General features: G+C 30.1%; 1 protein-coding gene across 2 annotated transcripts in view; it reads left to right on the forward strand.

Annotated features, from left to right (window-relative positions):
• Window positions 1-27978, forward strand: part of LOC132948863 (diencephalon/mesencephalon homeobox protein 1-like) — a 99526-nt gene that overhangs the window by 47655 nt on the left and 23893 nt on the right. Inside the window, exons 3-4 of one of the 2 annotated variants that reach the window (XM_061019540.1) lie at window positions 8354-8450; window positions 8638-8761. In XM_061019540.1, coding sequence (XP_060875523.1) covers window positions 8354-8450; window positions 8638-8761 — 221 coding nt within the window. Of the gene's footprint in view, window positions 1-8353; window positions 8457-8637; window positions 8762-27978 lie in introns of both variants that reach the window. The other variant, XM_061019539.1, reaches the window with a different exon arrangement.

Raw genomic sequence — 27978 nt, forward strand, 5'->3', positions numbered from 1 at the left:
GTTATTATAGGTAGACAGGGGGCACATATTTATTAGGGATATATGTATAATATAGGTAGGTACATCGATTAAGTATATGATCTTTATCATATTTAACACAGTTTAACACATCGCGTATATTTTGGCCAACAATAACGGAAATGATGTTTGAACAAGGGAACATCTGCTACCTGTGTGTGTGTGTGTGTGCCGTAAGTGAAGGGTTAGATGTATATGAGGCGAGGAAGAATAAAGAAATGTGACAGGGAACTGACAAAATGTTGGCAACAATGAATCGCCGGTTGCACGCGACGCCCACCGTTTTTATTATTATTATATTTTCGAAAAATAAAAACGCTGCTGCGGTACAACACATAATAACGTTTATATTTTATTTATTATTATATACGCGTGTACCGCGGTGAGTGTACCAGGCAGGTATACAGCGTAGGTACACACACATACCGTTTGCGGGACAAAAACGTCTTTTATTGGTCCCAACACTGGTGGGCGGAATATTTTGATTAGCGACCTGTCAACGGCGGGCGGACAATGCGATGACTACATTATACTGCCAAAAATTGAAAAGGGGTTAGCTAAAGTTACACCTTTTCCGTAGGATTATTCACCGGCCAACACGCATAATAATATAATGGGCGCGCGTATTGCATTATTACATGTACCTACACATGAAATACACTCGAAAATCGGTATTTAACAACCCCCACCCCCACCACCACCACCCATAACACACACGCACATATTTCCCTCCTCTCGCCGCTCGTCGCATCCTTAAGCCGTGACGGCGGATGTACAACACCTATCCATATGTTGTAGGTAACACGACGACGTTATTATATAGTATTACTATTATTATATAAACGTCGGCTACCTATTGATTTCCAGCGGATTTTTATACGGAAACATCGCGATTATTCGTGTCGCGCTGCGCGATATCCGTCCACGAACCATACAACGATAATAATGCACCGAGCCTCTCTTTACGTCAAAGGACGACGGCGACGATCGTCACTTGAAGAATGAACCCGTTCCTATACCTATATGGCTAGATATATGTATAATATCCGCCGCTTTAACTCACGTTCGACCGATGCCCTTCAATAATAATATTATACTCGCGCACCCATATGGTCGAGGAACGGTAGATAGTAATTAAAATTTGTCTTCGAATATAATATAACGAACTTATGTATTCTCGCGTGGCTATAATATGGCGCCGGCGGTGCAAACGCGGATGACGGCCTAAAGATTCACCGGAAGTTCCGACGACGCCCGCAAACAATACAACTCAATACGCCGTGGCCGAAGTAATTATTGTTCGTCTACAATAGTATGTATTCAAATATAATGTCTGTGTTTTAGAATTTAGAATAATATTATGCAGGGTATGAAGTACGGTCATTGTTTGTTCCTCGAAGACGAGGCACATAGGTACCGTGTGTCACATATTATCTGTCGATATTTTTACAAAATATATTTAAAAGTTGATCATATGAAAAGAATACTTTGTTTAAGATATTATATTTTGTAAACAGATATTTTAATTACTATATGACCGTATATCAATATTCGCTTGAACTTGAACTTACATAATAACTTGGTACGGGGTGCCGCCACTGGGTTACATCCCCCCTCCCGTCAATCAAATCTCATTGAATTTACTTATTGTATAACGTGTTAATACAGATTGTAAATATATAAATTTTTGTTCAATAAAAATTGGTTATTTAAATTAATATTTATTATTTTACCTATATATACTATATTATAATAATCAATTTGTATACTGAATATATTAAAACCCAATCAGGATAAGGAAACAGTGATATTGGGCACTCGTCTCGCTTTCGTCAATTCGATACAAGATAATAATATATTGTATAATAAATAATATAAGATAAATAGTATGGTTAAATATTAATAATAGTATAAGAATGCTTAAAAGTTGAAACTTATAATAAATCTTTGCCTTCAAAAAATAATTCATGATGAGTTTATTGAACAAGTTATGCTTTTTCTAGAAATATAATAAAGTGGCATTTTTTGCGTAGGTACCATTATTGTCCAATTATTTCAAATCGAATGATAATTTTACATTCGTAGCATTTCTTGCACCAAAATAATGATTCCGTTACGGTATGATTATAGGTATATCTAAATGAAAAAATAACACACCATTTTGTAGAACAAACACAATTGGTAACAATTAATATCACTTCTCACATAGCTATAATAAAGGTATTAAAATAAATTTAAATTAAAATCATTCCATTTGCCATTTACCAATTATGTTCAATGTTGCTTATTGCATTGCAATTTAGTTTTAATTATTATTTATTGTTCAAATGTAATAATGTATTAATGTAGGTATATGATGTGTGTTTCATTCAACTGGAACACATTGTGTATTAATATACAATTTCATAATCTGCATAAATATTAGTCATAGCTCCTATGAATATAAGGTATAAGATATTATAAAACTTAGCTACATACAATAAAAATAAAAATGTAAATTATAACCTGATCCTGCAGACCACAATTAGGGAGGATTGGGGGAAGGAGGCTAACCTCCCTTTTTCAATCATATTTTAGTTTAAAATATTAATCATCAGGGTTTGTGCTGCTGATACAATTTTAGCCCCCTGAAAAATGTCTCTAGTTGCGCCTATGCCTGTGGTATCTACTTTTAAAATAACATAGCTTCCTATAGTACTCGTCTATACTAGCTCAAATCTAGTAGTATCTAAAAGAAGATTTTCAGATTCTCCAAAAAACTGATGTGCTTTATGCCTTATTCATCAAAATTATGTAAATTTATAATTTTTCAATTTATTTCGTGAATTTATAATAAGCAATTTATTCAGTTTGAATATACACGAGTTGCAACAATGTATGTGTTCAATGAATATTATTATGAGCAAGTGATTGATACAGTTTTCCTAGTCATTTTTTTATTTTATACAATAGCTTTATCTCTTGTAATGCTAACGGATTTAGAACATTGATAAATCCCTGCAGTTATTTATGATCATTTGTAATGTCATAATATTATATTATTTCCCCATATCACTTAAATTAATTTGTCATCAATATTTAACTTTAAATATCAAGTACACTCTCACATAAACACATAGTAATGATTTCGTTTCATTGTAAGTATTTTTATTTTAGTAATTTTCTATCTGACAGAAAGTATCTTAACTTTATCTTGTATTCCATATCTATAATATATATATATATATATAAGGTCATATTATATGTAGTAATATTAATTTGTAGACTGACTGAATGGTGAAGTGAATCTATAATAATAAATATAATAAAACATATATGTAGATATATTTTATTAGAAATTGAAATGTGTTTACAAAGTATTACAAACTAGTTTGTGAACAAAGGCGCATTTGAACTAAGTTTATGAACTCGATTCGTTATAATATAATATAGTTTAATAATACATTTATTTAGTATTCAGTAATATACTAATTATTAATCAGTTTGTTTCAAACAGTTTGAATACAAATTAATTACTAAATAGAATAAATACATTATTTGTACAATCTTAGATATTACTTATGAGCTGTAGAAAAACAAATACATAAACCAACAATGGCATTTTAAACCTACTTTTTCAAAATAAATAACATTTCATAATATATGTTGCTATTATTTCAATATTAGCAATAATATTCGAACTCATCATCATGTTCATGGATTGATTGCCATCAGAATTAATTTAGTTGTTCGTCTATAGCATAATCCAGGGTTCTTCCTCTGACTTTCGATAGCACGAAAAAAAAAGGTGTAACAGAAAGAGACCTGACAAATGAAATAACTTTTATTCTAACCAATATTATAATTTTTTTTTATATATAATTTATAGTCACTTGCGTTACACGTATATAATATAAAATAAATAATTTTTCAATACTGAAAATAAAAAATTCAAAATAGCCAATTTGTGATTCTGATTATAAAAGCAATTTTCATGGTAACAACATTTATCTAAGTCAAGCAGTTTATTTTTTAGAATTTTAAAATACCAATATGTTTTTGAGTAAATTAATTTAGAACGTAATAACTTTTTCAAAATATTATTTTTGAGAATTTCTTGACTTACCTATCATATTTCTTAAACTATTTCTTAACCATTTAATTTTTATAATTTTTTCCATACGTTTAAGTAGCATATTTTTTTTCATTTTTTTTTCTCAGGAAAATCTTTTACCCTGTGTAAAATATACCGTGTAATTTTGTAAATTAATCGATCTTGAATTAGGGGTCAAACCCAAGAAGTAAATACTAGTATTATAAATTAGAACTGAAACCTTCCGAAAACCATAAAACTTAAATCGTTACTCTATTAAAAATTTAAATTGTATTAAACCAAAATGGAAATGGAAATCGATACTCAATAATAGACAAAAAGAGCTTTTTGAGGTAATTTCAGGTTATTTTTAATTTTCATAAATATTATGCTTACAAAATATTAATAATAATAATAATAATAATAATAGTTCAATTTTTTTTGTTTGAAATTATTTTTAAATTATAAATTACACAATTTCAATCTAAATAAACGACACTAAATGTATAATATATAATATAAACGTATATTAATTTTACAACCAATAAATATATTATGTTGGTACAGATTATAAATTAGGTTTTGATGTTGAAGAGGATGCTATAAAATAATATATACATTTTGCGTACATATTACTAGGAGGTATTTAGTTATTTTCTGAGTCTTAAAAAATCCAAATTAGAAATACCTGTTATGTATATATTTTCTGAAACATATATATTATAATCATATAGGTTCTAGTCGCCATATACCTAATAGGTCTAATTTTTATTAATGTTTCTAAACTGCAGTCATGGGTATGACTTTAAAATTTGATAAATTCTAGAAAATTGTTAGTCAAAATAAAATAACAATAGATACCGATCTATACATATTATAGACATGTTATACTCTATTATGGGGCCGCGGTACCTTAAATTGTATAACTATTGTTTATCTAACGTTAAACCGAATAATACTGTAGTCCACTCGACGATGATCTTCTATATATAGGTACCTATAAGACAAAAATAATGACAACCGTAATATAATTGCTGTAAGTTCACAGTCACTGCGTCTCCTCAGTATATAAAGTATAAGCCATCTATGTATGTCATAAACTATATTATATTATGCAGAGTACATACCGAGTTATTATACATGCCTACCGTAGTACCGGCTTTACCTATAACCGCATTATTACATGATATTAATGAACGGCAAAAGTGCTGTTGCGGTGGCGACGCGACAGGCACGGGAATCTTCATTAGACCGATTGTTGAATTCCGCCATCGTGTTTGGAGGCTGCAGCAATACACATAATATTATTATAATATTATGTTTCGATAATGTAATATTATTATAATATTTATAAGTATATTATTGCACGAAACGCTGAACCAAGAAAGCGCGAACGACTCGCTGCAGTGTATGTGTGCGTGCAGAGCATTAAGTATATTATAATATATAGGTACACTCGAAGGATATGTGCGACGCATATATATACGTGCGACGGGGTGCAGCGGTGGAGTATATAATATATATTTACTGTTGCGGCAACAGCGACGACGCACACCAATTAGTGTTCCTTAAATCAAATAATAGATTTATATATATATATGTATAAATGCCTCCGCATATACATTTTACACCGTTTGCGGTGTCTATTCTGGTCCTGTAATCGTAAGTTTGGCAGTTTGCACACAAAAGTTAACAAGGCAACCGGCGGCGTCGGCGGCGCCGCCCTTTATACGCGGACAAGACGCAATCGCATATAATCTTTCCCCGTCCCTCTTATTCGCACCCCCCCCCCCCCCTCCTTCTTTGCCCGGTCCGATCAATCTCTCTCGCTCACTCTTTCAATCCTTCGAAACCTGTCCCTCTCACCCACTCACTCTCTCTCACTCTCTCTCTCTCTCTCTGTCACTAACTCTCGTTATTTCGTCTCTCATCCGACAAACGTTCTCCTCCCTTTTGCAAACACACGCACGCACGCACGCATGCACACACACGCGCACACAAGCACACATACACCATGGCCTTTATATATGCGAGTGTACGACATAATAAAACCAGCAGGTCGCACTGCCGTCACCATGGTAACCAGAAACGAACCATAGCTTTTTGCCATCGAGTGCGTGTGCGTATTATACATGTGTGTGTGTGTGTGTGTGTGTGTACGTACACACCGCGACCGTGTCGTGCAGTGCACACACACCCGCGAACGTGTATACACCATTTTTTTTATTATTATTATTACTATTTTTTTTCTTTTTATCGCTCTTCCCCAATGGAAAAAATCGAAAAAAGTTGTTTTTATTATTTATTTTTTAAACATCCGCACTATACACCTTATATATATTATATTCCAACCCGTCGACACTTGATCGCGGCGTGAAAACAGTATATAACTAAGTAGGTAGTACCTATAACATTCCATATAAGAAATGTATATGTATATTTATTAATTACGATAATGGTATTTGATTCTTGGATAAAATATTAGGTACCTGTATATAGGTATAATATTCTACTCTCTATATCTCGCACTAATTTGTTACTCTATATCTATATAATAATATATAGGTGTGTTAGTGTGGTATTCTAATTATATCTTCGCATTAAATTACTTGGTAAATTATTATTGTTATTATTATTATACAATATTATTGTTATTTACTTAATATTGTAATTTTGTGTAATGTAATGTATTGTAATAACTAGTTAATTTTTTTTATTGTCATACTGTTATTTTTAAAATATATAGATCTGACAAAGATTTTTTTACTGGACCTCGTTTATTTATTATTTTAATCTTTCAGACTACAAAAGAAACTACTTTCCGATCCCTGCTATAGAGGTTCTCAAACTTTATTTTTTTCTTACCACATGCCTGTATTATGGATCAGTCACGTACCGTAAAATATTATAATCATATTAAATACATCGGTATTTTAATTTATTTCCTGTAAGTATAGGTTACTACCATGTGCACAACATTTTAAAATTTCTTCACTATATTAATGTATAATAAAATATACCAATATATTATTATAGGGACATAATACATATATTATGCAAAGTTCGTACTGCTGCAGGTATATATACCTACGTTGTGGGGTGAATAATATAATATATATAATTTGGAACTTTAAAATTTCACGAAGTTTTTGGATAAATATTTTATTTCTCAAATTATATGCAAACATTGATTTAAATTGTAAGGTAATTTAATTAATAGCACAAAAGCTAATTACCTAGGTATAGGATGTAGCTTTATTATAATTTAAATTCAATAAATTATCGAAATACTTAATACCCATAAATTAATATATTTTTATAGTTTGTATTATTTGAACTATCATTATTTATTACATAATACTCATATATAATAAATTATACATTCAATTGTATCGTTAGCGGTTTGTTCATGAAACTATTTTATTAGATACGTCTTATCTAATAACTAATACGTATATTTAGCTATATTTATGAATTCTATAAATCTCGATATGAAGATTTAGTATGAATTTACTATTTTTATTGTAGGTATAGATTATATAATGCTGCATACCTATATACATTATGTTTATGGAGGTAGAGGTATTTAACAAAACACGCAACTCGTTTATTGTGTAGCCATAGAATGTCAAGAATATAATTTGTTTAAGTAAACAATAAAGCACATATTATGAAGTGGCACTTGAAAAAACAGTGCCCAATTAGTTCGAAAGTACATGTAAGATTGTGAAATATTGTTTTTTTTTTTTTTTGCGAAACAAGTAACAATGAATAAATATCATACAGATGTAAATTAGAGGGTTATTTGGACGACAGATGTTGTTTATGAAATATTTTTTACCAACCGTTTTAACTTTTCTATCTCTACTTAACTATTAGAAATTTTTATTTGCATAAACAATATTGAAACTATATTCTTATTCTGAATATTAAATGAGTATCAATATTACTGTGAGAAAAATTCATATAGCAAAACTAATAAAAATGCTATTATTATAAATTCAAATATTTATAAGTCAATCTTGAGTTATTCTGGAATATCAGAAAAATATAATCACATACCTACTTACTAAATAATAATATTATATTATAAACCTTTATAATTGTATATATCGTTTTCATTTCTCGAGGTATACTTTCAAACTATTTATAATCAGTGGTATGTCTATAATAATATAACATGCTATTAAGTGCGGGCTCTCTAATAAAAAACATAAATCAATATTTTCTATTTTATTTTGAATAATAATACTTTTGTTTCAGGATTAAGTCATTTAAACCATCAAGAATCGGGCAAGGACTACAGTAATGAAGCCATGACAACATCATTTGGTTCCAACAAGAAGAAGAAAAAAAGAAGGCACAGGCAAGAATTTAAATAAAAATCCCCCACGCTTTCAGTGCGCTGTGATTAATCTTAAGAGAGGCATTACTTTAACTGAGATCAATTAAACATTTCAAATAATAGTTTAGCAGCAACATGTATAGGTTCCCCGTTAATCTGTATTAGTTATAAACGTTTATAACTTTTAAAAATATTTATATAGGACAATATTTACCAGTTACCAATTAGAAGAATTAGAAAAGGCCTTCAAAGACGCCCATTACCCGGATGTCTATGCAAGAGAAATGTTATCCTTAAAAACAGATTTGCCCGAAGATCGAATACAGGTATTTACATTTGATTAATAATATATTTAATTATAATTTCAACAATATATAACATTTCTATAAGTGATACATTTATCATAGTCTGTATAAAATATAAATACGTATTTCATTTTTCCAAAGTATTTAATATAGTTAAAAAAAAATTGACGGAACGCCTTGACTTTATATCGGATGATTCATCATGCATGTTAACCCCTCCCCTTTTTTTAATATTGCAGTTATTCAAAATCTGATTTTTGAGAATTTTAAATATACTTAAAGATCATAATATATTCGAATTCTTGTGACTTTTTTACTCCTTAATGAGTGTTCTGTGGAGATGCAGAATTCTGCTTTTCAAATGAGACCCCCCTTTCTAAAGTTAACTCTTTAGCGAATATGTTTTTCTTAAAATGTTGTTGTATCATAATCAAAATTCAAACAAGTAGTTTTTGAGTTATTTAACTTTGTGTTCTTAGGTTAATAAGTTCATGTTAATGGGTTTGGAAGATTTGGGGGCTATGGCGATTTAAAACTTTTAGTAATTTATATTAATCAATATTTATAATTTATTAAATTGGTCTAAGTATAATATTATAATTTTAGTTCCAATATAACATCTATTTTATACTTTTGTAAAACCATTTAGTATAGTATATATATAAATTACTATACATATGTTATTACCTAAATATGTTTAAAGTTTTATACACTTATTTACTATATACACTATAATATAGGTTTAATATATTTGCCATTTGGGAAATTATTATCAATATATTAAGTGTCCTATTTTCTACGATTTGTATTTACAATGATTGTATAATAAATGTATACAATACAACTTATTCATAAAAACAATAAATTATACCATACATTTATAACATTTAAACTATCAATATTTAGAACAACGATTATTACATATGCGTAGGCGTATTAAACGTAATACTATGTACCTACCTAAAGTGTATTTTTTTAAAAAAAATATTAATTTTAACCAATACAAATACTATAATACATTAATTATTAATCAAACCAATGAGTAATTTCATTTAAACAGCAGTTTAAAAATAAAGAAAACTTTACTAAAAAAAACATAGGTGCATCTATATAGTACATATTGATATAGTAAGAAATACGGTGTGTGACTATTTTCATCAGCAAAACGAGAAATCTTATTTTTTACAAACTAATTTTTGAATAAACAATATTGTACTTATAAAAATTGCAATGTAATATAATGTTATATTAAACAGTTATTTGTCAGATAACCTGATAAGGAAAAATGTATTCACATATTTTGATTATAGCAGGTCCACGTGATGACATTTAATAATTGTATTTATACCTATATGTTTTATTTTGATCAATGAAATTGAATTTTATACAGTTTTAGTGTTATATTGTGTTAATATACATTAGAAACTTATATTTAGAATGACCCGTTTTAAATGTTAATTTGGGTATAGTCTTCAGTTTGCGTCAAAATACATCCATATTCTATAAGTATATAATATATTTTATACTGAAATAACGGAGCCGTAACATAATATAATATATACATTTAGGTACCTATATAGTTATATTTTTTGAGAACCCATTTGCAATCCCCTTTCTACTACTTTAAAATACCTAATATGTAGATAATATATTTGTGAGGTCAATGATGTATTCATAACACACAACTATTTACATTTAGTATACCTACTCTAATTTATTTTCGTATCATGTTAATAGGTCTATTATATTCCATTGGCTTTATCTATTTTATGCAATATCGTATAGGCGTATATATAGTAGCGATTACCGGAACCTCAAACCAGCTCCCACTGAATCAATAGCTAATACTATTTTTGTTTTAAATTTTAATAGTATACCTACGCAATAATAATATTATTACAGGTGTTTATTTATCAAATAATATAATACCTTAATAATGATTACATATTTAATTTCAATTAAGAACTATTATAGAATTATTATTTTCTATCTCAACCTAGATAGGTACCTCTTATATTATTATACATTGGTTTTTTCCCAGTTCAGATTTCTAGATCTGCGCTTGTATATATATATATATGTATATTATAAATAATACCTATTAATATAATGATATGTGTATCGTGATAGTATTATATTATATATCGTACGTACCATTACATAAAATATAATATTATTATATATGTGTGTGCGTGTGTGTGCGTACACAACCGTGGTGGTGTATATAATGTGGTATATAGTATGTATAATATATTATAATATGTATGAAATGTAATTGCGACGACTTAAGTGCACCGAATATATATATATATATACTTATCGTTTGAGGTGTACTTATATATATATATATATATATATAGGTACAAACACACTGAATACAGGTATAATATGTGCAGCACGTGCACTTAATAATAATTATATAATGGTATACATAATACCGCGGGGCGAGGACGGGATGTGAAGGAAATTGAAAATATTTATTTAACCGAGGGAATGGTTTTGGAGCACAGCCATTGGACAAGTGGCCAATTAACGTACAGGGCGGCCGAGGCGGAGTCTACGCGCGGCGGTGGCCGTCCGGGCGGCGCGAACCCATTAGACGGGAAACACGAAACAACTGGCGAACGACGCGTAAATTTAGAAACGCGCACCTAGCAATTATATATATATTACTATTATATGTACCATACTATTACCACTGTTACCGCTACTGTGCACTGCTGCAATATTGCAGTCTGTATACACACCAAACCTGCACGGCCGTCCGCGTGGTTTTTTCTTTCTTTTGAAGGGGAGGTCTTTGCAGTAACAGCTGTTGGTGTAGTACGCTGTAGTCGTACCTATATATTATTATAATATAGCTGTACGACTATTGAACTATGAATGTATAATATATAATATACGTTTAAAGTGTAAAAATAATTACTGTATCGGATAAGTCAACCCTGCAACGACTGCAACAATATTATTATATAAATAAAATATAGGTAGGTATAATACTATTATACTTATAACATACATATGTATATTATATAATTTGGTGGTACCTGCTACAGCTAACCGGATATGTCGACAAAACACTTTTTTTTTCCATTTCTTGTGTAAGTACACAGCCAATTAGTTGACCATTTCAAATAATTTTACATGCGAAAATCGTGTAGCTTTAATATAACTATATCTAATCGAATTATGAAATATATGCGCCGAATGGTTCACTATTAAATAAATTATAAATTAATACTACCTATGAATTATTTTAAAGAAATAAAATATTAAAATGTATGTACCTCATTGATAAAAAAATATTTAATTTCCTTCTAATTGTTTCATAATCACTTTAATCTCCGTTGCTGCAGTTTCCTATTCATTATTAATATTTAAACTATTTTCTTTTAAAACAAGTATACCGCAAGGGATTCAACTTAATTAGAAAATGTTGAATATTTTTTATCCAACATGACTTAAAATGCAGTTTATATTGACGATAGAAAGAATTTTAGATGACCCTATAGCCAAGTATGAATAATATCTTCATGGATATTAAACCCTCGGCAAGTAAAGACAAAACAAATTTGTAGAATTAAAAAGTTTAAAAGTTTTACTATATTTTATAAGAATTCTATTTCAAACGTTGGTTAATTTTAGTTGTGCGTTCAGTTTTGAATATTTAGCAACACAGTAAAAATTAAATTTCCATAATCATAGCACAAATAATAAAAATTTAACAAAGATGCACGCTAAGGTTTATTTTGGTTTTTAAATTAATACAAATTTAATTTAATGAATCATATAAGCGTGAACTGTCGCAATCATTATCAAGAAAGTTGTATAGATAGTAAGTGTTATTGTAAAATCTATATCAATAGTTTATATTATATAGGTTATTATTACTTGCATGTCTAATTTATAGAAAAAATATTCTTTTCTTTAGATTCATCAGCGTTTTAAAAAATTTTTTGGTGACCTAAATATATCATTCTATCCCGCACTATACCTATATGTGCAATGGCGTCGTCATTTCGCATTAATTCGTAGGATGGAAACACACATGTAATCAATATGGGTACATCAAAACCGATTGCATTTATTCCATAAATATGACAATACCTAAGATTTTTTATTATTTTACATAATATATTAATAATGGATATTAAAAAAAAAATAAACAAATCATAGACGATCGCACACAGCACAATGCACAAATGCCATCGCTACAATAGTGCCAGTACGTATAATATTATATGCATTATCATTGAAACAGAATTCTTTATAATATATAATCTACGCTCAGCTTCAAAAATATTTCTCATTTCTCGTGCGGTGTCGAATGTCAGGCAAATGGTTTGTTCGTATTATAGTATATATATTATTATAATATTATGCTATATTATTTTTACACGACCGTATACATTGTTTCATTAAATACGTCTGATAATATTATAATATTAACAATATTGTATAACATAATATATAATATACAATAGCAAATACTGCAAAGGACACAAATTGTGTACAAAGACAAAATTGGGCATCAGCCGAGGAAATTATATTTGTACAACTAAAATCATTCAACCGTTGTACACTCAGATACCTATATACAATTATACCTATATTGTCTACGTCTAAATATTTACATATAATTATATATACCATACGTAAATGCTTAAAACGATACTATATTATATGAATGAGTGAAGAAACCAATGACAGAGTTAACATTTTGAAAACTCGCCAAGCGAAAATAGCACGCCTGCTATATTATATGATTATGATGACGCGTGTTGCAAGGTAAATTATTTTTATATTATCATCGCATATTCGCATTGTTATATATTATACGAACTGCTCGTGCGTAATTAATCGAAAACAGCATTTATAAACGCAGTTTGAACGGTACATCTGTGGGCACAACTGTGGTGTGGAACGTTTTTAATTAAGTCAGTGCTTTGATTTGTGTGACGTAGGCCGGGGTATAACCCTTAATTTATTTTATGAGCCATAGCAGCGCACCTACTAATTTAATCTGCAAGCTGCAAGAACATATTTCAGTGAACGATGTGGCGTGTGTTGGTATTCGTTTTTGTTTGAAAATGTATCTAACGTTTTTTGTACGTCAAGCCGTTATAATGATGTTACCGCCAACACTAAAAATTAAAATTAAAACTACGCAGGTATTTGTGTGCCGCAAAAGGCGCACTCTATAACTTAGTTAAGTAACTATATGTTGTAAATAACTCAGTACTTACTCTATTTATATTTTAAATTCTGTTTGAGCAACATATATGAGACTAAACTATTGGATCATACATCCCTATGACTAGAAATTTTTTAACTCTTGTATATTTTACGCATGCGCAACAACTTTTTCTTTACAAAATCTAACTCAAAGTTGAAAATATATAATATGAAAATCCCTTGAAGTTAATATAATTTTCTTTCGGTCAATGCGCCTATATAATGTTGCCCTGTCAAAAAACAACGCATAATATAGGTACCTATTATATATGGTATCTGGTAAATACATTAAGTAATATTTGAACGATGAGGTGATCCATTAATCACATAATATTATATGAATATAATATTTTTGTATACATATTCAATATATACTAAATAATTACTCGTTCCTTAGTTGGTACCCACATAAATATTTCAAAGAAGTATATAAAAAATATCTTATTAGATCTATATAGACTATAACTATCTGATATTTAATATTTGAAAGTTTGTATATTATTCTTTCAAATGAGAAAACATTAAAAATATAATTATCCAGTAACTTTTTTTTTAACAATATTGTAATATGTAGGTAGTAAGTATCTAAATGAAAACCACATTTCAATACATTTTCTATATTACAAATCTTAATAAATTATCATTTTATGAGATGCCTACATTGGATTTACAATATTTTTAAACTTGAACTTAATATATAGCATCTTCATTTTCAACACTTATGATTTATGAAATTGGTACATGATAATAAATTAAATAATGTGCTTAGGATATTATATAGTATTTTAAAAATAAAGTGTTTTGTGCGGCGGCTTTGAAAAGGGATTTAAGTTCCATTCAGATTGTATAGCATTCGTATAATGTATAATCGTATGTATAATATACTATATTGTGTTTGAATTTATATTCCGTTATGTGGATTTCAAAACGATACGCCCAAGTGTCAGGCTGACCCTTGTAATTTTTTTTTTGTCATCAAGTCCGTTTGGTTTCATTATCGACGTTTTTGCAGAGATTTCCACCATTTAGGGGCCCTATGACTAGCCATGCCGTGGCGCCCCGCCGCGATGTTGATTTGAAAATAACTTCCTCCCTTTTCTTCGTCTGTTTGAACATCCCTCTCTCCCACCCACCATCACTCTCTTTCACTCTCCAGGACCCCCGTCCAGTGGCGGTGAAAATAACATAGTGTCCTCGAGCTCTCACCCATCACACGCCCCCAAAATCGAATGATTGACTGTTTACGACACACAGTATATTTTCGAAACGGAATACACTATATGTATATAATATGTTCGCTGTACAGAAATATACACATATATGTATACGAGCACACACACTAACTGCATACACACATATTGCACACATACGCATGCACGTGTACGCTTTTTTATTTAAACATTATAATTGAATACATGTATTGTTTAAGAATAAATTAATTGAATATAAATTACATGTGAGCATGTAAATTTATTATTACTATATGAAGACAATTAATATATAATTAATTATACATCTTTTAAACGTCATGAATAAACAAAATCGTAACGATCATAATATAAATATATAATACGCATATAAAATAAATAAGTACAGGGCTATTCAATATGATCGATCCGATTTTAAACAATCGTATACTTCAAGTCTCCGGGTTTAGAGTGATAATCAATACATTAATTAAAATAATACCCTTATAGTTTCTGTGGTACTAAATTATAATATAATTCGATATAACATATAATATAATTATCATATGTGTTCGATGTGGCTTCCTTAAGTCTAACGAAAAACATTTAATCGACAGTAAAATATATCCCATGTTTACTTGCTCCAGAATATTATCCATCGTAAATTGTAATTGACTGCACCGATATTTTTATTTCCTCTGTGACGGAATGTGCTGTGGATAAATATTATGTTCTGCAGTATACCTTTTATCTTTCTAAAATACCCCAAAAATTAGTAGTCAAATGGCGTTACAATCCTGTGACCTATAGCATCGTACGATTGTATATTAATTGTATGAATCATTTCGAATAACCCTGTAAAATCACGCCAAGTATATAAATATAAAATGTACTCACGCAATATTGAAATTGAAGGTAACATAAATCGTCTAATAATTAGCAACGTAAAACAGTAATAATAATACTACCTAATGACATAATATAATAATTTATATTAGGTTTTAATATTATATTGTTGTTAGTAGGTACAGTAGGTACAGGAGGTAGGTAGGTATTATACAGGTATTTCAGAGATAATTTCAACGTAGACAAACCTGCAATGGGCATTTATATAATATGTCTGAAGGTGAGATACAAAAAAAAAGTTACATGTGCAAGGACCGGAGTTAAAAAAAAAAAATAAATAAATATATAGAAAAATATCCCAGTCATTATTGCCAGGACCATTGTTGTGTGTGGGCTGATTACTGGAGGAGACAAGTCAACCCAGAAATTAAAAAACGCTGAATCACAATTATTATATTTTATATATGTGTATTTACATTATTATATACGCGTGCATAATAGCCGGTGTGCGCGCGTACGATTATTATTATTATTATTATCATTGTAACTGTCAGTCTTCGGGTATTCGGTGTTTGATAGAGAGGTCGTTATACCCACGTACGGCCCGGATGCCGTCTCGTTACAACTGGATCCCAATAATTGGCAATCATCTATTATAATGATTTTACAAAAAACGCATTACGGTCCAAGGCCCACTTGATGGAATAATAATAATAAAAATACACATATATCTAAATATATATACCTCTTTCTCTCACACCTTTTCTCTGCGCACGATAACGTTTTGTAATTGTTGACGGTTCTTTCAATTATTATCATTATTATCGCTGTAAATAGTTATAATGACTGCGTGAAAAAATAAACATAAATAAATGCTAGTTTTTTTATAATTTTATATTATGATAATATGTTATTACCGTTTTTATTAGTTAAAAATATGTAATTACTATCCCGACAGTAATTTTGTTGTCGGTCCACTATACACCTCCCGCGGAAAACGTCGCCATCGCGTTTATTATTATTGTTATTGTGTGCGCGGATGCGAAAAAAAATAATATTTAGGTAGGTATGTTTATTATAATAATATGCGAAACGCCCGACTGTGTTTTTCTAACGGCATTTCGAATGAAGTTTTCATCCGCAGTTACACAGTTATAGCAAAATACGATCTATAAATAACACAGTTTTCACAGATAATAATAATGTGCCTGGTAAACGCACAATATTATATTGTATTATCATGACGAATTTAAAATATTATATTATAATAGGCAAGTTTATTCACGCGCATGTCGGGTGGATTGCCATCATAATATTATTATATTACTGTAGTTACAAATAACAATATCGCATTATATTATAATAATATGGTGGCCGCGAATAATATAATGCGAGTATAATATTATGCCTTGTCGTAAAAAACACTTTTCGTGTTGAATCGTGTCCCTCGACGCGAGCAAGGTACAATAATATTATGTTGTGTGCTCTGAATAATAACCGTCGTAACCTGTCAACGCATCCAACAACACACTATTATATATTTTTTTCGTCTTTTTTCCCCGCTCGTTGTTTCCCGCGGTTTGCCTTTAAATTCCGAAGGATAATGTTGCAGTGCCCGCCCTCGATCGCTGTTTTATTTAGGTATATATATATTAAATAGGTAGTCATATATACCTATACATTTATTATTATTATTATTATTATTATTATCATCATCATCACCACAATCAAACCTGTATAAAAAACAAAATATAGCAATGCGAACTACTCGTTTTTTTTTTATTCGTATAAAAGTTCAAATCATCTTTTATTGTTTTTCGTGATGAAAAGTCTTATATTAATTTTCTTCCTTTATTTCCTTATCTAATAAATACATTTTCACGTGAATACGTGATAAATAAATATAATATATACTTTTCATACCTGACGGCTAACACAGTAATACCCTATACCCTAAAGATAACCCTCAGTTCCTTCAAATGGTATAAATATTTTTAAATTCAAAACTATATATTTTGATTATAATATTATAACAAAATTATTTTTAAAATCATATTTTCACTATAATATTTAGTTATAATAAATAATAGTCGCACGCAAAATAGTAATTTCCATGTATCCATTTTAATTAAAATATATTGTACTAAAATAATATGTTAATTATTGATATTATAATCAAATGTATAACTCTAATATTTTATATGGCATAATAATAATAATTTCAGTTTAAAAATTAATAAATATGTATGCAACAACTACTAATAAAATATTTTTTTTATATACTATATAAACAGTTATATCAAAAAAACTTTTTATGTAATATTTGTCAAACTATTTTAGCCATTGAAGTATAAATTCAGAGTTTTTATCGATCAAATTTCTTATAAAAATTCATAATATATTATTGCTCTAAATAAAATTCTTACTAAATTCTAGTTTATAATCGTTTAATTTTTCTGAAATTATTACTAAAAATTACATAAGTATTTAATTAAGAAACAAGACATTAAAAAAAAAAACAATTTATGTGCGGATATTGGTATCAAAATATTGTCTGAATTTTTACGGGTTAATAATATAAGAAGTTAGCAAGTACAAGTATATTTTTTAGAAATCGAAAATAGATAGGTTTTTTTCTCGAAAGTAATAATTTCCATGCAAAAGAATAAAGTATCATTTTATTAGCATGGTTATTGGTTATATATTATGAATTCGAGTGACTCTACTTAATACACATCAGATATTATATATTACTATATTATACCACGTTGAGTGGAATAAATAATGATGAACCATAAGTCTACAAATAATGAAACGTCAATAAAATATTATGTAAACAACATGACTATGATATTAAACGAACGTTTTTTTTATTTAATTTTAAACAATAAACAACAATAAATATAACTAAACGACGGCAGTAAGAATAATATCGTAATTTACAACAATATTTTTACCGAATGATGAGGTGACAGTCGTTGTTATATGAACAATAGAAGGTACAAAAGTGGGTTCGATTGTTCGCATAATAATTACATCATGTCATATTATTCACATACAATAACGAAATTACGTATAAAAATGAATTTATTAATCGATCGTCATGATTGGCCTATTGGCGTTAAATTATTGTAATCCTACGAGTAGGTACATTATTTATTATTATTTATTATACTCTTCTTCTCTCCATTTCCATACAAATATTAATAAATAATAATACTAGTAAAATCTACGCGTATATTATGGTGATTTATTTTCATAAGTCGACATATTTAATGATAGAACATATTAATTTAATCATTATAAATTATAATATAATAATAAGTATATCTTAGCAACTTTGAACGCTGTGCCATACCGCCATATAATATAATAATATATATATATATATAGCTTGCACCTAAAACTGCTTATGGTTAGATGGTATAATATTATATCGATACCATTACTTTACTTCTAAGCGACGCATTGCTCTAGAATTTCGGGGGAACTTGTGGGACAAAAACATATTATTATTGTGACATTTTTTTGTCCGTGCATTGAGTAGATTCAATAACGATTATGGACGAATGGAAATCTAAATATCGTAATCCGAAATATTTTCAAGCATGTTAACTCGCATCTGCAGTAATACTTGACAATAAAAATACACTCGTAGGTAAAATGCATCCTATAATATATATTAAGCAATATAATTACGCCACCAAGTTATATTATAATTACTGTATAATAATACAATGTTATTTACCGTTTTGGCTGCAGTAATTTGCCACATTTCCGTAGTTTTTTCTACGACGATTATTATTATTTTCGATAAACACAACAGCCAATATTATCCGTTTGCCGTCGTGCGGGTATCCCGAAAATTCGTGGCCAGCTTGGGTCATTGCAAAAAAAAAATACCCTCCCCAAATCCGGGACGATATTATGATAATGTTCAATACGGCAGCAATGCAGCATGCATTATATGCATACATACAACTCAGATAATATATTATATTTATGTACGCATAGTTGCAGTGTAGCAGAATCATTTTCGTGCCCATACGTTTATATATTATTATTATCTATCGATCGGTCGGCGGCGGTGGTGGATGTGGTGGTGGAGATGGTCGGCCCTTTGTGGGCTTGCACAAATTGAATAATATACGCGAATCGGTGTAATTCGACGTAACGGTCCGTGTTATATATATGTATTATACATACACATTCGCACAGGAGTGGCTCTCGCGCTTTAACAAGGATTAATGCGTTTGGTAAATAAACTTAACAACGCTCAGTTATATATATAATATACTATGTGCGTATGTATGTATGTATGTATGTATGTATGTATGTATGTATGTATGTGTGTGTGAAATGTATATAATATATATATATATATATATAGCGGCACCGGAATAGCTCGGCCTTTGGCGTATTTATAACAGTTTTCTGCGCGCTTGGGTTTTCAATGGAAAATGGCTCTTTTACGATAGCCTTTTGAAACCGTCGTCGTTGACTCTTAGCGTAATGAATTTTCTGCCGGTTCGGTCTTTCGGCGGCAGTTAATATTATACCAATATTGTACGACGTCTATATATTATTATACGTATCCAATAAAAGTCGGCAACGCGAAACGGCGAGACATAGTATTATTATTATTATTAAATTATATTCCGTTTATACGAATACCTATACAACAATGCGTAGGACCGACGCGACGCACGATATCATTCATTAAACCGACGGTGTGCGGTAATACGTGTCATACAAAATATATAATATTATGGTGGGGAGGGGGTGAATGGGAACGAGGGTGAGGTAAAAAGAAAAGAGTGCCGGATAACAGGGTGAAGATGGAGCGTTAGAAGAGAAAAAGTAGCAGACGGAATATAGGCGAGAAATGGCCGCGTCGTCGAGAAAACGCGTGTGACTGTCTGTATAGTATATAGGTTTATTTTTTGTGGGGACAGACAAACGAGGAACCTTTAACTAGGTGCATAATAATATTATTATTACACCTTAGCATCAACACAACTGTTATATTATTATATAGGTACAACATGAAGTATATGTATTGTAAATTATAATATAATATTATGAGTATTAATATTTAGTCACGTTTAAATAAAATATTATATTATACTGATAATAGTATATAATAGCCAATAGGTATTAGGCATGTAACAGATATGTAATTAATAATAATACTCATCTTTATTATACGTTACATATTATTATACAAAGGCGTTTTGACGATAAAAACTAGTTAAGATCGAGGTATACGGTTCACCCAAGGAAGAAATTAAATTATATTATATTATACGCGTATTGCATCCCCCATCCAACGTTTTGTTTAAATTACATTTTACTTACTTAGTGAATAAATGTATAATATAGTTAAATATTTTATCTTTTTGCAGAAATGTAATCACTGTTATTGCCTATTGGTGCTATTCGTAAATAACTAGGTTTTAGTATAAATTATTGTTGAAAGAATGCTTAATTATAAATAAAAAATGTGTATTTATTCTTGGAAAAATGCAATTAATATCATATTACATTTAATTATGTATCCATAACATTTCATGCATATGGTAATTTGTATTCAAAATTAAATAAATATATTTATAACCATAACTTTAACGTATTAAAATGTTATACTTTAAGTATCTACTACAAGGTTATACGGTATAATGAGAAATTATAATTTATAATTGTCTTATTGTAGTATAATACCATCTAAAGTCATTAAAAAAAAATATATAATTTTTATATTTTATTAATTTAAAAATATATATGCCAGGGTGCACGATGGCTGCAATACACTTATGACTTTTAAAAATGTTTGACTTAAATAAAACATTTCGTGAGCATTGGTTTTTTTTTCCAGTGAGTAATATGAATGCCATTTATACGTTTGAATTATATTTAATTTTAATAACTCAATAATTTCAAGTACAGTTTTCCTGAAAATTAAAAATAAAAAACCGTTCATTAATCAATCCCCTTCACATTTTTCCCTTTGTAAACTACCTATCGTTTTTTCGTGATGAGTTTATACAAAAAATAATTGTTTTTAACGACAATAAGACATAATTTACATTGCAATGTATAATGTATAATTTAATATTATCATAGACCATCGATTACCCACATAAACACGACCGCACATCCAATAATGTGAAACACTGCGCGCTGACACTGTGCGCTATAAAATATTGATATAAGTACAATGATTTCCATTTTGAAACTACAATATATTATAATATATCTGTTTTGTGTATATTTTCTATTCCTCTTATACGTAGGTACGCATATTATACAATATATAAATGTGTAATATGTGCAATTTATTATACGAATATATACACACACACAACTGCTGCACAACCGCCCCACATCGTTTCGTATATTTTATTTTTCCAGTCGTATAATATAACAAACGGTGTATTTCGATTTTTACTCTCATCCTCTTTCCCATCCGCTCTTTTCCCACTGCACAGGACAGGGCATTTTCGGGAAACGTCGGGCGACAGTAATCCAATTATTATTCAAAATAGGCGCCCGCTCGGCCGAAACCATTATACGCCGTTGTTAGAGACGACGGCAAGGGGGTGTCGACTTGAGTGGTCTAGGGGGGGTGGTGAGGGGGGAGTGGGAGAATTCGCGAAATTAAGCGTTTTGATAAACATATATATATATATATGTATAATATACACATACATTATACACAGTATACACGCCAAACCCAACCACCCCCTACCCTGTCCATCCACAGCCGGTCACCCGAAAGGCGCACAATTAATCATTTTATAATTGTTATTAATGATCTCGGCGTCGCCGGATGCTTCCGCACCATAAAACCCGAACAACGTCTCAACTCTTATATACTTGGCTGTTTACGACCCTTTTATACTCTCATACTGGGTCCAGCTCTTTTTCTCTCCTTTTTCTTATATTATTCTTCTTCTCCTTCGTCGTCGTCGTCGCGTCGTTATATCTATTTATTACAGGTTTTTTATATACATACCTATATACATGTATACTCTCATTGTTTTTTAAGCGCTAATGTAATTTTATTTATATTTTACTTTATTATCTCTTTTTACTCGGATGCCGCCGGGATAAACGATCTAAGTACGATAATCGAATGGCAAACGGTCGGGTAACTACGCGAGAGACGGGAGTAATGTACCGAAATGTTATTATTGCTATCCGAGATGCGGGGCCCGAGGGCGTTGCTGAGCCGACCGTTTCCATAACAATATAATAATACATTAATACGTATTATAAACATATTATTTGTATAATATTATACAATGTTACGTACGTAACGTACGTAATAAATAATATAAATAATTATAAATATTATAGTTTATTAAAAATATACGACAATGTGCCAGTGCCATTATACAAAAATGTCTACGCTTAATGTGCGTTTTAATTAACAAATGATCTGCTACAAATCGTTAAATTAGTGCTGTAAAATACTCAAATATAATAAAAGTACTTAATACAGGAAATACATCTCATAAGTGTGTTATATAGTTTTCAACAATCTCCAAGTCTTCAGAATAATTAACGAATATTTACTTGACATTGTGAAATTTAAAATGTATGGAATTACATAATAATATACGTATTTAATAAGAACTATCACGCGTTCAGAATTAATTAATTTAACATTATATGTTTAAAGTTCATTTCTTTAATCAGAATACTATTTGTTTTATCGCACAAAAAATGTTTTTATAATTTATATAGCCAAAATAGATTATTAAAATTAAAATCTGTACTATACAATACATTGCCGTTTTGTTGTAGGTAGTCAGTTGGCACTATGTTTTTATAAATAATGAAATATAATGAGTATTGCGTATAAATCTCATTAAGAAATATATATGTTTACACGTAGGTATAGGTAATATAATAATATACCTAGGTATATTATACAAAATACATTATATATTATATAAAATAATAATTTAATAATTTCATTTTACTAGAGCTGTAGGCGTGCCCAGCCCGCGGACCGCGGAAGTATTCCAATCGGACCGTGACCATTTTATAATATTAGAAATTTCTATAGGTATAAGTAAAAATAAAAATAATAATAATAATAAAAATAAAATATTTTTTAATAAGATTTTAAGAATTACAAAATATCTTACAATTTTTAATTATAATAAAGTGAAAAAAGTGATAAATTCGAATAGTGATAAAAAATAATAATATAATGTCTATTGTATATTTTATCAAAATGAACAGCGGCGTATATGCGGTCGGCGATATAAATATAAATTTCAAATGTGGCCCGAAAGTTGAAAAAGGTCACGCCTGAATTAGAGTATAATATTATATTCTAGTTGAATTTCATGGTAATTAAATATGTGTATTATAGTTATGGTCTAAATTATTACAGTGACTTTATATAGGCACGATTCGAGTGTAATGATTGTCTTTTCCGAAAGTTGTAATATCTTATAACAAATGTTTTTGATTAATTCAGATAAATTATGTTTAAGTCCCCTCAATGTTGTCCATAATATATCACACAATATTTAGCTATAATATAAAATGAACGGTCGTATTTCTCATTCTATATACTAAATTACTGGCTTTATGTAAGCCACATTTTCACGCTAGGTATTTTCTATATACTCGGTATGTTATTTTAATATTGTAAATTATACGAATTATAATATACAAATAGGTTACATTTGGTGTAAGGTGTTTAACGCAAATGATAGCAATTCGTTGTAAGTATATATGCCTACATATATTATATCCTCGCGAACGTACGGCCTTTCATTAAGTTTAAATACTATAGGTGCCGCAGAATAGCTGGTAACCAGCATCGAGCATAATATACAAACTAAACATAACTGTAGACTCGATAAGGCACCTAAATATACGCACCCTACCTACATATTCGTTTTAATATAACTGCTTTGAGATCGTATGATTTTGAATTAATACATATACTACTGCTGCAGTGGCTTTGTTGTCGTTAAAACGTCTTTAATAAATATAACGATAAAACTATGAAAAAGCTATGAAAAAAGAAAAAATCATTGAATTAAAACCCTATTTAATTATATTATATTATTATATTTTATGAGTTAGCGTTTCGTTAGTAATAATATTAATAAAAAGGCTCAAAAACTACATTTTTATAATCTCATTAAAACATCAATTTCAGATAATGATTCCGCATCTTATACTTCAACATTTCTAACGCTATACAATATTATTAAGCTATATAATGGTAATTTATATGAGTTTTGTTATATTGAAGGTAATATTAAAGTGCAAACAAGTGAATAGCAATAATGTCCAAGTAAATATTGTTATAGTTGAAGTCCTAAACGTTAAAATATACAGTTATATGATACATAAGTATTTACCAATACGATACATTTACCTAACATTTGTATCATGTAAGTCAATACCTATACTACCTACATATAATATCTATGTACCTATACAAAATAAATACAATATAATACGCGGATGTGCAACTTGCTACGCTCAAATACAATGTGATAATATAATTGGTAACCGATATAGTTGATTACCGTGTACGTGTAAAATAAAGGGCATATACATAATATAGTTGTCTCTCGAAGTAAAAAAGGTCGATAATATTTGTATACGAAAACCTATCGACGTGCCCTAAATTTTATCGTCAAATAAAAGTGTCTAGTATAGGTAGTAGGTAGGTACTATATATATAGGACATATAGGTGCCTCCCTGCAAAGGCCAGGTAATATAAACAATAAATATATAATTTTCTTCGACAGCATTTTTTCTGGTAGGAAAGTGAATAATCTAGTTGGTTCTTTGGTGGGTAAACATGATACAGTTTTAAAAATATTTCTACTCGGTTTGAGTAATTTATAGACATTTTCAATTTTCATTTTTTTTTTGTTTTTTTATTCTATAAATGTCAATTAAATTGTATTATCGTTGGGCCAAAAAGATGGAAAATGTAATACAATGTTCCTAATAAGTTGTTATAATAGCAGTTTATAAATGTTAAAGATAAAGATCCATAAGCACAATTTTTTTTACTAGCGATGCTTACAAAATTGCAAGGGAGGAGACGTATTCATCCTAAATTCACCCCGTGTTTATTACCATATTATAGTTCATAAAATTATGAACTTTTCCCGAATACTATCCAATAGCATAGGTACTTAGTACTTACATTTTTATTAAACTGTCACATGCTTAAAATGTTATAATATTTCCTGTTAATAATATTGCTATAGTTAATATTATTATTTTTTGATATCTGCATATTTTTGAAAGGCGAATTAACCAAGTCCAAAGTCGGAGAGCGATAGCCCCTATTAAAACCACCACTGTATTTATTACACGCACATATACGGTTTTATAACTTGTAGCAGATGAGTTGTAAACGTTTTAGCATACGTAGCGATTATTATAATATTAAAGTACCTATATTTGTCAAACTCGTACTATATAATAAGGAATATTAACAATTTATTGTGAGATGGATTCGCACCACTTGGTCGTATATTTGTGTGTAGGCGGTAGGTGTACACAACTGTATGACTAAAATATAAAATCGTTTCTCCCTTACAAGCACATCATTATAATGATATAATACAACAGCAAACTATATAGTTGTAAGTACATTATATACTATCATAATGTTATAATACCATTTTGTGCAATATCTTTGTCGTATCAAAACCGCAACTATTTCGCGATGTCATATATTACCATCATCACGCGTTGCGATGTCTTGCGCAGTATATAAAAAAAAAAAACAAATACATTATTATTAGTTTAATGTCGAAGTGCGCGTGTTGCAGTTACGACGACGATGTTCGCGCATCTGGTCGTCGTCGGTCGTCTTTTTTTTCAGCTCGTTAATTTTGGTACACAACGGACATTATACATTTTATTATGTATATAATAATATAATATTATAATAACATGGTCGGGGAAGAAAGGAAAAAAAAACAGTATCGTTATTGCTTGTTATTATCATCGTCATTGTTATTGCGTCAACGCCGAAACGAGACGGTTTTCTCACGGCGCCGCACGCGTCCAGGCGGCGGCTTCCCGCCGGGGGTCCGATATAATTGCGAATAAATACCGCGCGCGCGGGTTTGTTACAAATTATTACGCGCGCGAACCATCGTACCGTGTAACCGACTCGGTCGGTCGGTCCGTCTGTCGGTCGGTCGGTCGGTCGGTCGGCCGGTCGGTCAGTCGGTGCTGGTGGGCGGGTTTGCGGACCGCACCCGCACGGCGCTCGAAATTCTCGACGGGCGGCTCTCGTTGCGCTGTCGTCGGGCCCGGCCTCGGGACTTTCGTCGTCGTCGTAAACGATATAGGCACCCGACGGCGTAAAAAATGTATTATTATATTCCGCGTAATTTGTCGCGTGCGTGGTGCGAATAACAATGACGAAACGTTTCATTATCGAATACGTCGCCGTAGTGTTGTTGTTCGCGAAACGTGCTACAGTGTAATATTATACGTTAGCTCTTGTTAAAATAATAATAATAATAATAATATTATCCGTACGCGTGCTCTACCCACCGTCGCCGGTTTACGTATATATTATTATAATATCACATTGTGTTAAATAATAATAATAATAATATCGTACTAATATTATTATTATTATTATCATCATACGAGTAATAAGGCGACCGCGGTGTAAGCGCGTGCGATCACTGTCCGCCGCTGCAGGCTTCAGTTGGAGGTTGGAGGTCGTGAGCAATTTTCGTTCGTTTCGCAAAACCCTGCACCCCGAAAATCCCGGCAACTGTCTGCCCTAGAGGAAACGATATAGTAGATTGTCATCATTATAATACTATGCGTTATGCGCCTACAACCTACCATAATGATATCTATCTAAATATATGAAAGTAGATATCGGTGTGTGTGTGTGTGTGTGTGTGTGTAATTAATAGGCTCAAAAACTACGAGACTGTTTTCAA

Source organism: Metopolophium dirhodum, chromosome 7, assembly GCF_019925205.1.
Source record: "Metopolophium dirhodum isolate CAU chromosome 7, ASM1992520v1, whole genome shotgun sequence".
Lineage (NCBI taxonomy): Eukaryota > Metazoa > Arthropoda > Insecta > Hemiptera > Aphididae > Metopolophium > Metopolophium dirhodum.